Here is a 13937-nt window from a genome sequence, read left to right as displayed (position 1 = left end):
GCAGGCTCCCTGCAGAGCAGAGAGCCTGCTTCCCTTCCTCTCTCTCTGCCTGCCTCTCTGCCTACTTGTGATCTCTCTCTGTCAAATAAATAAATAAAATCTTTAAAAACAAACAAACAAACAAACAAACAAACAAACATAGTGATCCAAAGGGGCACATGCACAGGAATGTTTATAGCAGCAATGTCCACAATAGCCAAACTATGGAAAGAACCTAGATGTCCTTCAACAGATGAATGGATAAAGAAGATGTATACATATACAATGGAATACTATGCAGCCATGAAAAGAAATGAAATCTTGTCATTTGCAACGACAATGATGGAACTAGAGGGTATTATGCTGAGCAAAATAAGTCAATCAGAGAAAGACAATTATCATACGATCTCACTGATATGAGGAATTTGACAGGCAGGGCAGGGGGCTGTGGGGGGAAGGAGGGAAAAAAATGAAACAAGATGGGATCGGGGAGGGAGGCAAACCATAAGAGACTCTTAAATCTTACAAAACAAACTGAGGGTTGCTGGGGGGAGGGGGTTAAGGGAGGGTGGTTGGGTCATGGACATTGGGGAGGGTATGTGCTATGGTGAGTGCTGTGAATTGTGTAAGCCTGACAATTCACAGACCTGTACCCCTGGGGCTAATAATACATTATATGTTAATAAAATATAAATTAAATAAATAAATAGCTAGATAGCTGGACAGAGAGATAAAAAGTGTCTGTATGTTACTCAAGGCTGAGAAATACTGATAGTATGATTATATCAAATTCCTCCTACAGAGAGCCTGTCATTTGTGACAATATGGACGATGAACCTGGAGGGCATTACACTAAGTGAAATAAGCCAAACAGAGAAAGAAAAACACCGTATGGTATCACTTATATATGGAACCTTTAAAGAAAAATCTTTTTTTTTTTTTTTTTTTTCAAGTTGAACTCAGAAGCAGAGTAGAAAAGCAGTTGCCAAGGGCTGGGGGTTGGGAGGCATAGGGAGAGGTTGGTAAAAGCCATAAGAGGATCTAACATAAAACAGAATAACCGTACTCTGTCGCACTGCATTGGATGACCGAAATTTGCAAAGAGAGTGAAACTAAAATGTACTCACTAGAAAATTCAAAACAAAAAACGGTAAACATGTGAGGTAAAGGATGCGTTAATTAACTTGATGTCAGGAATACTTTCACAAAGTATGGGTATTTCAAATCATGTCTACTTTGAATATCTAATAATTTTGTCAATTATACCTCTAGAAAGCTGAGGAAAAAGGGAAAAAAAGAGCTTGCAATGAAATGATCAGATAATGCAGCAAGTTTTTCTCCTCACGCATTTTTCCTCTTCTCCCAGCACTCTGGACAAGCACCCTATTCTTAGCCGCTGGCATAGCTGCCTTTCCCAAACAGGGTGCTAAGTGACCTAATGCACACCCACTTCCTGGGGGAGCTTTCGTTCTCCCAGCGCTAGGATGTGGCAGGCAGTAGCTTCCATTTTCTTGACCACCTCAGTGGTGCTGGCCCCAAAACCTTCCCTGGGTTCTCCCTGCTGTATGTTGGAATTCTAAGACCTGCATTTGGCCATAGGGCACAATCCTTCTCTCTCATATTCTGGCCTCCTTCTGTGGTACTGAGTCATGTGTTTGTTGCCCGCTAGACTCTGGAGAGGGGTATCACGGTTTCCTCACTTGCTTCTGAGGAGCCATCTTGAAGCAATGGCTGCCTTGGTGGGGGGGGGGGGGGCACCTCAACTCCCACGGGGCACCTCTGTTGCCTGAGCTGGCAGCCTGAGGTACTCAAGTTCAGCTGTGCTCTGTGCAGCTTTCCAGATATTTCCAAAGACATTGCCTTTTGCTCCAAAGTCTTAAGGTGATTTTAAAGTGAAACCAATTCCCTATTCTACCAACCAAACTTATTCGCCCACAATCATCCCACACTTCTTTCCTGCCTGTCCCCAGCTCCGTGCCCCATCTTCAGAGTGTGAAACACCAAGAAAACCAAATCCATCAATTACTCGGAATCACTCCTCCCTTCAAATTTCTGGTTGTGCTCACTACCCCCTGCCCTAGACTGAAGAGTCTCCCAGGAGGCTCCATTGTAGCCCCTGAAAGCAGACCCTTCACAGACCTGCCTAAGCGTGTCTACCAGTGGAAGGACGTCCTTGCCTCAAGCTGGGACCCCTGAGGACAGAGGCAAAGTGCTACAAGTGTGGAAGAAGGACCATCTAAGTCTGGCTGGGTGGGCAGGGAAGGCTTGATGTTTTCCAGTTGGGTGGAAGTTTACTTGGCATTCAGCAGCGCATCTCCTCCAAACTCAACATAATTATATTCTGAATCCACTGCAAATGAAAATAGTTGTTTAATGGTCCCTGATTTCTAACAGTCTATAATCCTTCTCTTTGAGATGAGCAAACATGTAGTTTTAAAACAGATTTTCTTTTTTTTTTTTAAGCTTGAGATGGTGGTGGAAAGCAACGGCGATTGATCATGTGCTATTTCCTGCCGCTGCTTCTCCTGCTCGGATCAGTGGAGGTGAACTGAGCTGATGGTGGAAATGATGACATTCTGAAGCCCATCAATCAGCAACTCAGAGTGATTTCACCCAAGGAAAGTGATGGAGGTCATCCATCCCCAAATCTAAACAGATTCCAATGATCCAATCAAGTCTGAGAAACTCATATATATTCATTCCTACAACAGAAACACTCATCTTTGTCATATGGAAAGGAAACTAACAGGGAGCACCCACTGATTGAGTTCTAGGAACCCCATATACTGAGAGATACCAAACAACTGTCTCAAAGACATGTAACTCCTGAGTTGAAGCCCTCATATGTAAAAGCTGATTCTGTAGTTCATGGACTTTCCAATGTGCTACGACACATACCCTTGTTGATAACCTAATAAAATCAAGAACCAAAATACCTCTCAGTTAGGTAGATTTTTCTTAAACCCAGTGACATTAACGTCATATCAACAATAGCCCAATGAAGAGATACATCCATCCTTAGATAAGACAAGGTTACTGTAAGGGCACCTGGGTGGCTCAGTCAGTTAAGAGTCTGATTCTTGACTTCAACTCAGGTCATAATCTCAGGGACATGAGATTGAGCCCATTAGACTCCATGCTGAGCACTGAGCCTGCTTAAGATTTTCTCTCTCTGCCTCTCCCTCTGCCCTTCCCCCCATTCACTCACTCTCAAGCTCGCTCTCTGAAAGAAAAAAAAAAAAAGAAAAGGTTACTATCAACAGGGGTCAAGCCACAGATGGCAGAACCACAATAAAAATCAGAGACCCATACTAACAAGGTTTCTATGACAACGACACAAATAAAAACAATGACATGACATTGTTTGTCATGTGGCACATCTCAGGCTATACCAAAGATAAAATGCCAAGTGAGAGGTTAAAGAATCAAGGGTGCTCCTTGACCTACATCAGGTGTCTGGAAGTCAAACCTGGGCCCTGATTAGGAAAATGGAAACTACAAGACGTGTCCCTCCATGAGACACTGCAAGAATGGACAGGATCACTTTAGAATTGGAGCATCTGCACTGGAACAGAGGATTGGCTGAGTTTAGATCTTGGTACCACCGCTGTGTAGCTTTAATCAAGTTATCTCAGTCCCGAGTTTAGGTAGCCAGTCAAAGTGAATCCCTTTGACCTCCTCAGCTAACAAAAGGAGGAGAGAATTCCCCTTCCTGGAGTACTCTTGGTTTCTTGAAGCAAAGACACCCTTCCAGAGTGCCTGCTACCCCTTTCCATGGGTGACAGATGAAGCCAGCCCTTTATAGGGAAGCTTGGGGCCTCCTAACTGAAGCACGGATCTGAGATGATGTGGGATTCTTCCTGATGCCCCTGAGACAGATGCCATGGCCTGTGACATCGGGAGTGTGGATGACAGCCGTCACCCTGCTCGCACAAAGGGCTGGCTGAAGGAAAGGCAGCCATCAGGGGAAATGGAAGATTTATTTTAAACCTAAAGCTATAAAAACCCAACCATAGGACAGACCCAACAGTGCATGCACAGCCCAGAATAAACTTTACCTTTATTACTGTATTTTAAATCATCAGTGACCATGGCTAATTATGGCTTAATGAATTCTTGGGCTTCCGGGAGCAAGGTCTCAATTTAGAGAAAGGAGTACTCGCAGGAAACATTTATCTGGGCCAAGAGATTTTTTCACAACTTGTTAAATTGGAGTATCCAACTCTTGATTGAAAATGCGGATTTTGTCCTGTGATGAGATGTAAAAATAAACTTAGTGACTGTCCTCACGCAGCTCCTTGCAAAAGAGCAGTCCAAGGCAGCAGCAGCCAGCCTCACCCAAAATATATCGTCACTTTGTATCTTGGGAGGAGGATGAAGGGAAATCGGACAAAGCGTTCAGAAGTCGCCAGGAGGGCGAGACATACTCTTATCACAACTGGGAATACATCAACAGCCTCGTGGTTTTCTTTGTCTTTCATTTAATTTAGTATTCTACTGTTTCTTTTATTTATGAGACACAGAGAGGAAGAGAGAGAGAGAGAAAGAGGAAATGGTCATATAGTTATTACTGCCTTTTGTACTTGGAACATTCAGCTACCTGATTGCCCACCAGAGTAACAAACCAGAACCAGGGAAAAAGAATAAACTGGGGGTTCCCGATAACTTGCTGTGCCAGGAACTCTGGATAGATGTACTTTCCAACACATCTTCTAACACACCCGTGAGTGTAGGCACACGAACCACTCTCTGGATAAGTCAGCCTCCTACAAAGATGCGGGAACTTTTTTCCCCTCCTTCAAGAACTATCAGAGCAGTGTTGTTCTCCAAATTCCCCATCATGAACCATTAGTGGGTTGTGGAAACACTCGGGTTGTCAGTGGTGAATTTTTTTTTTTTAAAGATCTTATTTATTTCTTTGATGGAGAGAGAGAGATCACAAGTAGGCAGAGCAGCAGGCAGAGAGAGAGGGGGAAGCAGGCTCCCCGCTGAGCAGAGAGCCTGATGCAGAGCTTGATCCCAGGACTCTGGGATCATGACCTGAGCCGAAGGCAGAGGCTTTAACCCACTGAGCCACCCAGGCGCCCCAAATTGTGAATTTTTTAATGAAACATTCAGCTGGAACACATGAGATTGGAGGCTATCACGCATCGTAAATAAGCATCCAGTTGTGAAGCCGTCCTACTAGTTATGCGTGTGGGGTAGAGGTTCCCATGGGATGCCTGGGTCACTACATAAAATGCAAAAGGATTACAACTGAAATATCTAAGTGCCACTCAGCTGGCGCACCCAAGCACAATGATTATATATGGCTGCATATCAGGTTGCTTTATGACAGAAGAGCCAAGCGTCTGTGTCCTTCTGGAAAAAAAAAAAAAAAAAATCCCACCTGAATCCTTCCCCAACCCCATGCCCACCCTGGTCTTTTAGAGTTATCGTCTCAGAATTTCTGAGGGTTAGGAGGAGGGTGTTCAAAAGCTAAACCATCTACTTCCAAGTCCTGGGGTGGAGATGGCGAGGAGCTGGGGTACAGTGGACCATGATTTAAAGGTCCACACGCTGCATAACGAGATGTAAGGAGACTCACGAACCATCTCCAAGACTTCTAAATACTGAAGTGTGACATATGCAAATAAATAACAGTCACAGGGTGCTAAAACCCTAACCTTTGCATAATATTTACGTATGATATTTTACTTAAGCTTTGAGGGCTGTTCGTGGGGCTTTGGCCTCAATAGGAAAAAAAAAAAAAAAGGATGCACTTTTTCCTTCCTCTTTCTGTGGAATCACTGTATCAGGGGTTTGCTGTGCCAGGACCAGAGGATACTTATGAGATATTCCATTACCTACTTGTGCAGGACCAGGAACAAGAGAGCTCTAGAATGTTCTCTGGGGCTGTGGAATGGCTGACTTCACCACAAAATTATACTGACATGTTCTTCCAGTCTCTCTGGGGAACTCGGTCTGGTACCCAAAGGGAGGTTTGAAATATTAGAAAGCTTATACTCTTCCTACAACCAGAAGTCATAGATACCAGAGAAATGAAAGTGAATTAAAGCAAGGTGAAGGTCTGTAGAGTGGTAAGTCGCATCATTCATCAGTACTCCAGTGGCCTCCCCGAGTAGGACAGCAGGGGGGACTGGCAATGACGGTCAATCTACAGAGAACAGGGGAGCCTGGGGAAGAGGGTGACAGTGTGTCATGCAAATGGGCACAAGCATAGGGGCCAAGCAGACAAATGAGGAGAGGTGGAACACGGCGAAAGCCCAGTGCACATAGCTGGAAAGAGTTGTATCAGGAACCACGTATAGATTCCAAGAACAAGACAAGTGGAGGTAGACAGAGAGGGTTATAGCTGAGAGGACATGATACACCATGCAGGACTCCAGGCACACAGCAGCCAGGGTTCAAACTCCTGACGCACCAGCTTCGGGGGTGGCCCCCTGGGGGCTTGGTCTACCCTTCAGAGAAGAGACTTGGGGTAGGGATCCACGCAGGCCCCAGAGATGACCCAAGGCCCCGGGGGCAGGGAATTCCAGAATTCCAGGTTACCAGGGTGAGGACTGAGGGGGTAGAGTAAGAACTCCACATGCAAACATCGCCTTGGGCCTGCTGACTATCTTCCCAGGGACAGACGTGTGGCTAGAGGTGAGCCAGAGCAGGGTCCCCAAAGACACAAGTCCAAAGCAAGGCCCTCTTATTCGGGTTTAAGTTAGCCCTGTGCTGGGTGAAGGCAGTGGTCCTTGAAAGAGAAAGGGGCACAGCAGAAGAAAAATGAAGATATGCGTCAAAAAACTTGAGTGGCTGAGGTCTACCGTTCTACCTCTAGACATTTGGATGACCTGAACCTCACGGTGCCTCAGTTTCCCCTTCTACAAAATGAAGTGAGTAGAAGTCAAATTAGGTAGTCTGTGCTAACATGGAATCCAGGCCTAAGCTCCCATGCATGGCTCCACACATCGGGGTGGGAGGAGAGGGCCTGTGGCTCATAGCCTGACAGAGGCAAGGGGCAAAATATGAAACCAGAGGGCCAGCAGAACCACCAACACCTGAAACTGCTGGGCTGAGCGGTGTGGGTCACCTGCACAGGATTCCTCTGGAATGGGACAAGGGTAGGGCCGTCCAGAGGACCTGCAGCTTAGAGGGGTGAGGGATGAGCATGGGAAAGCCAGCATGATCGTCCAGCAGCCACACACACACACACACACACACACACACACACACACACGTCTCACCCGGACCTTGTAAGTGAAAATGTATTTCCTGATTGAGCGCAGGAAGACAGGCCCCCTGGGAAGCTGTCTCTCTCTCATCTCACACATCTCCTGATGGCACGCAATTAGTGGCTCACCTCAGCAGAGCAAGTGTGAAGGTGCTTTCGCATGGCTTGGCTCTGCTCCAAGAGACTACGGGTAAGGCTGTAGAAGTGTTAGGAGCATTTCTTCATTTTCTCTCCCATCCTCACCCCCTTCCAGCTTCCTGAGCTCAGATAAAAGGGTCTTTACACCTAGAAACCAACAATGCGCTCTACTAGGTGGCCATTGCTAAGTCCAGCATTAATCAAAAGATTCAGGATTGACTCTGAATTGGAGTGCTCACTTTTATCCAGAGAGATGGAAAAGTCCCTCTTGGGGTGTAACACAAAAGTAGGAAAATGAAAAAATCATCTTCCTTTAATGTGGTCAACAAGGAAATAGCCACTCACTTTCCCCACCATGCCAGGTCCCATGACATCATGGCGCCCACGATCTCCCAGCCCACACCAGAGATGTAGGATCCGGTTCATGCCCAGCTCTTCCATGTCTATCCAGCTACCTCCAAAGGATGATAATCCAAGAAACATGGCCAGGAACACAAACACAGGTGTGTGTTCATTAGGCCCAGCCCTGTACTTAGTTCAAACACCGTGTCACCGACGCAATGTTGTGTGAGCAAAGGGACCAAAAGTCTCCCTTGCCAAATGCCCAAACCACCACCTCCTCATGACAGATGGATGGCAGGAGACTGTCAAGGTTACATCAGAGTCACTGGGGTTGGTGCCGTGTCCTCAGAGCAAGGCGAGGCCCTTGAGGAGGGGAAGACGCCAAAGGGATGCAGACCCACTTTCCTTGTCTCAACAAGAACAGCCCTGCTTTCATTTCTTGACCTCTCAGGCTAACACATTAAAAATTACTTAGAAATTATAACCCCAGGAGTCCCCTGATAAGATTATCTATGGGAAGACTACAGGTCAGCCAACTGTCAGCCACAAAAAAAGGGTTGTCTGCCCGCAAGGTGAGTTTTGAAGGCAGAGAACACATACAGGGCCGCCAAGAGACAGAGCAGGCCTGGGGCACGTTGTTTCTTCAGTGGGGGTTCCAATAGGCTACATGCTGGGAAGAATTTCCACTCAGTCCATGAAGAAGAAAAGACGAAACTCATCATTGACTCCCAGGGAAGAACATGAGATAGGCTGACCCCACGCTCAAATACACCATATGTTCCCATAACTCCTGTTCTAGAATAACTAATATTATTGAAATCGTCATGGCCATTATCTAAAAAGAAAAAAGTAATTGGCAAAACACAGATTGTGTTACACAGAATCAGATGTACCTTATGTCAGTGTTCCTCACACGATAGCTCTTTATCAGCTTCTGACAGAAATAAGGACTCTGAGAAAATACACTAATACGAAAATATGTCCACTGCATTCTGTTAAATGGAAAAAGCTCTTAATGAAAGAGGATGTGTATATGTATAAATACGTATGTATAAAATATTACAAAATATAAATATCTCTGGGTGAAAAGATTGCAATTTTTTCTTTTTTAACTATAGTTTGATTTTTTTCTGTGATGAGGAATATATTACATGTGTATTTTTTTTTTTTTTTTTTTGAGACAGAGAGAGAGAGAAAGAGAGAGAGAGTGAGCACAAGTGAGGGGGTGGGTGGCGCAGAGGGAGAAGCAGAGTACCCCCTGAGCAGGGAGCCCTACGCAGCATTTGATCCCAGAACCTGGGGAGCATGACCCAAGCCTAAAGGCAGACATTCAACCCAATAAGCCACCCAGGCACCCGGGTTGTTTTTTTAAGTTTAAAAAATATGGGGGCGTCTGGGTAGCTCAGCCGTTTAAGCCTCTGCCTTTGGCTCAGGTGGTGATCTCAGGGTCCTGGGATCCAGCCCCACGTATGGTTCCCTTCTCAGCGGGGAATCAGCTTCTCCCACTCCCTCCCTCCCTGCTCGTGCACGCTCTCTCTCTCTCAAATAAATAAATAAAATCTTTTTTAAAAAATATGATACAGCACGGTCAGCTGGGAGAGGGGAGGAGAGGCCTTTCGCAGGAGAAGCGGGGCAACAGAGCACTTCTAATCACAAGCACCCCTCTCCCCAAAGCTGAGCCCATACTGCACCTCTGCTGCCCCCGTGTGGCTGCGAGAAGACCTGGCACCTGGAGCCCTTCGACAAGGACGAACCCGGATCCAACTCCAGGATTATCTTGGATACATTCTTCTTTCTCTTTCACCAGTTCATAATGTGGATTTGTCCCACTCGTGAACATGGAGCATTATAAGTGCTAGGACGGGCGTTCAGGACGCTAACAAGTGGACACAGACTCTGGTAGGGGTTCAGGACCCAGAGATCTACTACGGCAGGAGTGAAGTTGGAGGTAAGAAGGGGCAAAGCCTCAGGAGACTACTTGACCACAGGGAACCATGAAAACAGAACCCTAAAGCGGTACTGGAAACCGTCTCCTTTGCTGAGAGCACCTGGAGCAGGGGGTGTTTATTTACTTCTGCCATCGTCTGTGGAGCACCTGAGGTGACTACCCTTGACCTGCTGTTTGAGGACATACGTTCCCAAAAATGCAGAGGGAAGTCCAGTGGGTTACAATGTCCGATGTTCCCACTGATGGCAGTTTAAACTTAGGAGTAGAAAAGCCTGCTGCCTAAGCATCACACCATGAAGACGGGAGCCAAATTGAGTGTTATCAAATGACAGGCAAATAGATTTAACCTGATCCCTTAATGATTGCAAAATCATTATTAGACATTAATGCTAAGCCTTGAAATGATTAAGTAATATTCTTCTTACCTAAAAGGCTATTTTTCTTGACTTGCATTGTCAGATCAGTAACAACTAAGGGCAACAGGATCCCCTAACGAATATTTTAATTTTTAAAGTGTAGTAGGCACTGCGTACACATACACACATTCTAGATTAAACTCCCCAACTCTTAACCCTATACCTTTTTCTTAATCCTATACTTCAACCCCTTTCTCTTGCGTATGACCCAGGATAACATTCAATACACTTCTCCTACATTTAGGCTCCAGAACCAGATTGCCTGCATTCAAATGCAGCTCTATCATTTATTGTGTGACTTTGGGCATATCACCTACCCGTCTGAGTCTTAGTGATCTCCTCTATATAATGGGGATATGAATAGGACCACCTCATAGGGCTGCTGGAAGGTTAAGGAGTTGACATCTGTGATGCGCTAAAAACAACACCTGACAAGAAAGGGCTAGAAGAGCCCGTTAACTCACTCTGTCCTACCGATATTTTTTTAAATGGGTTTGAAATGTCATTAATTTTTGTAAACTGTAACTTAAAAAACAAACCTGGTGTCCTCTTTTCCTTTCACGAATAAACACCATCTGTTACTAAGATTGGGTGATGATGAAAAGGCCAGTCCCTCCCGTCCACCTCTAAGGCTGAATGTCTTTTTCAGGAGAAACCAACTTACCATCTTTATTCTCCTCCAAGCTTCCTGCCATGTATTTTAGGAAAAGTAAAGAGTGTGTGTGTGTGAGTGTGTGTGCAAGTGTACATGTGTGGAATATGGCCATCCTGAGTGCCTTCACACCTTCCTCCTATTCTGGTCCTGGATCTGCCCTCCCCCCCTTCCCCCACTTTCCATTAGGCAGTTTCAACAGCTCTTCACTCCAGCGACACTCACCTATTGGTGTTCTCCAGAACCTCTACCTTCTTCCGAAGCTCCAAGTTCTCAGTTGAACAAGACTCCACCCTACAGAGGAGCAAGAGAGAAGACAATTAGTTGTATCAGTTGAGCAAATGCAGGTGGGGTTTGGAGAAGGAGGACTGGGCATCAGCTACTCTAGGGAAGTGAGGGAGAGAGCCTAGCCAACCTCAGTTGGGAAGAAAGGTAAGAAGACAAAAGAAAAAGAGAGAGAGAGATGAGTAACACAAGCCTCAGAACAAGAAAATGAATAAGGATGGTACAAACTGTAAAGTCCTAAAGTGTTCCAACCTCGATTTCTTTTATTTCATCCCTATTGCTCTCAATGTCCATCATTCATCTCTCTCATCTACAGGAGCCTGGATGCTGCTGGCTGTAGTCTTGGCCAGAAGGGCTGATAGGGAGCCAAAGGGCTCAAGATAGACAAGAGGGGAGGACAAATATGCAGCGCCTCAAGACAAGGAATCCAGCTGCAGGAACATGCCTCTCAGAGGCACTAAAGACCATCTTGACCCTGAAGCCTACAGAAAATAATGGAACAGCATTGGACTACTTCATGCTCAATTACCAACACCTAACCTAGGAATGTAGAGACACTAACTTTCAGTAGGAAGGTCAAGAACCGGCCAGGATCTGCTCTTCTCCCCAGACACACAGGAAGATTCAATTCCGGGTCAGGGGCCTCATTTCCGGGTCAGGGGCCTCATTTCCATCTTAGACGATATTTGTTGGTCAAGTGGAGAACTGTATTTCTAAGGCTAATACAAAATTGCATCTCGTTCATGTTTTTTCTACAGCCCTCCTGATATTCTGGACTACTCAGAAGAACAAAGGGTGTCTTCGAGTGTTTTTGTGGGTAGTAGCTGGAAGCATGAATTACAGTGGACGGAAAGTAAAGAACGCCGGCCGCCCTCGCTGCACTGCCCACTTGCCTTCTCTAGGGCGTGAGGGATGAATTAGCACTGCTCCTTTCGGCGGAAACAGTACCTCTCCTCTGAGGAGAGTTCCAGGAACGGGAATGAGTGTTAATATTTGCACTTGTATGAAAGGAAGCCTTCGAGGACTTACTCTGGTTAGAAATGCTGTGGCACCAACCCCTGCTAAGATTGAGTGCATTTTTTAACTTAAGGCCGTCCTTGTAAAGCCTCCCCCTGTCAAATCCACTAGGTGGCAGTCAAGACCTAGGGGATGGACCAACGGGCTTTGATGGTGGCCAGAATGAACTTTATCCACTTTCCCTGAAAACAGAAGCTTGGCACACTCCCATTTTCCCTCGCAGATCACCCAGTAACACACCCAGTTTAGGCAGGAGGCTTACTTTTTCTCCAAGCTGTCCATGTATTCTTTCTTCTTTCTCCTACTTTCCTGGGCAGAAATCTGACACAGAAGGGGAGAAGAAAGGATTAACTTCCTGCCCGCTCCAGAAGTCAGTTGTGTGTAAATGAAAGAGAGGAGTCTGTTCTCATAGAAATCCCCAGAGTCCTGCTCATTTCTGTGGCCGTTCTTCATTGAGATACCCTGCTGGCTCATCTGTGAGTCATCTCTTCTGCCCTCCCTGGTTTCAACCAGCCTGTGTGGTCACTAGTTCCCACCAAAGTGGGCCCCTCGTGGGAAGCCTGGCAGGCCTGAGTCAGAACAGAACATGTGGGTCACAAACCATCTGTGTCATCTTCAATAAATGATTTCAACTCCATGGGCCTCAGTTGGCTCAGCTAGAACATGTACACCGAGACAGTTGGGCTTGGTCAGACATAACCCCCTTCCTGGTTCTGCACAGGGACGAAGAATGGTAACTGAACTCTCTTTTTCTTTCTTTCTCTGTCTCTTGCCTTCTGGCCTGTCTGTACCCTAGCCATGCCCCCTGACCTCACCAGTCCTGATTTGCCCTGTAGGGACCTAGGGCTAGGAGACTACTAAATCCAGGCATAGAACAGCAGACTACAGGATTTTCTTTTTTTTAATCAAAAACCTAGTAAAGAAAAAAATTAAACACCATTTATATTAATTTATTTATAAATTATATACATGCCCACGAGAAGGAAATGTTGTGTACATCATAAAACAGAAACTTAAAAATCTGATGTAAAAAATATTAATGGGAGTTCTAATGTTTTCCTCTTAGCCTCGAATGGATCCCCATGGGCACCAAGGAGTAGGCACACCCAATTTGGGATCCACTGACCCAGAGGATGGGTGGAGGGACTGGAGGAACACAGGGGTCAGTGAGGACTGTGTTCCTGCTCCCCACTGAGGGAAAGGGCAAGACTGAGCCTTGTCCCCCTTGTTGTCCCTCCACGAGATGGGCCAGTGTTGGCCACTGGGAAGAGGGGGAGTGGGGGTACCCAGGCTTAATTCTTGTCATGGTCTCTGATCATAGAAGCACCTTGATTTAAAGGGCTCACCTTGTTCTTGATTTTCCTCCGAATCTTCTTCAAAGCTTTCTCCTCTGATTTTGTTAGAGGCAATTTGGTGGGGATGGGATAGCCCTCGGCGATCAGGGTCCTCTTCTCCTCTTCTGTCAGGACCAGTGGACCTGACCCTTGCAGTTTCTGTACAGATTAAGGGGCAGAAAAAGGGTCAAAGCAGAACAACTGGGCAACACTCAAGAAACTTGCAAAATTCAGGGGCACTTGGGTGGCTCAGTGGGTTAATAAGCCTCTGCCTTTGGCTTAGGTCATGATCCCAGGGTCCTGGGATCCGGCTCTCTGCTCAGCAGGGAGCCTGCTTCCTCCTCTCTCTCTGCCTGCCTCTCTGCCTACTTGTGATCTCTCTCTCTCATGTCAAATAAATAAATAAAATCTTTAAAAAAAAAAGAAACATGCAAAATTCTGAGAGAAAAGGATGCTCATATGCTTCAGGTGAGACATGAGTAGTCTGAAGTGGAAGCAAAGATGGAGAACACAACCAAGGATTATCACTCAAGGGAAAGGGTGAAGAAACCTCCACCCATCAATTTCCGGAAGGTACCCCAATGGGTAAAACATCAAAAGAAAC

At 45.9% G+C, this 13937-nt stretch overlaps 1 protein-coding gene across 2 annotated transcripts in view; it reads right to left on the bottom strand.

The window, feature by feature from the left end:
• LOC111151973 (cAMP responsive element binding protein 3 like 2) overlaps positions 1-13937 on the bottom strand; it is a 104935-nt gene that overhangs the window by 7262 nt on the left and 83736 nt on the right. For both annotated transcript variants that reach the window (XM_022510225.1, XM_022510224.1), the window contains exons 6-8: positions 13346-13492; positions 12262-12320; positions 10923-10991 (exon numbers count right to left, since the gene is read on the bottom strand). In XM_022510225.1, the coding sequence (XP_022365933.1) occupies positions 10923-10991; positions 12262-12320; positions 13346-13492 (275 nt within the window). The remainder of the gene's footprint in view (positions 1-10922; positions 10992-12261; positions 12321-13345; positions 13493-13937) is intronic.

The sequence above is a fragment of the Enhydra lutris genome, unplaced genomic scaffold (assembly GCF_002288905.1).
Source record: "Enhydra lutris kenyoni isolate GAN:26980312 unplaced genomic scaffold, ASM228890v2 scaffoldscaffold27, whole genome shotgun sequence".
NCBI classification, from domain to species: domain Eukaryota; kingdom Metazoa; phylum Chordata; class Mammalia; order Carnivora; family Mustelidae; genus Enhydra; species Enhydra lutris.
The sequence above is the reverse complement of the archived record's forward strand: the minus strand, read 5'-3'. Positions and strand labels throughout refer to the sequence as shown.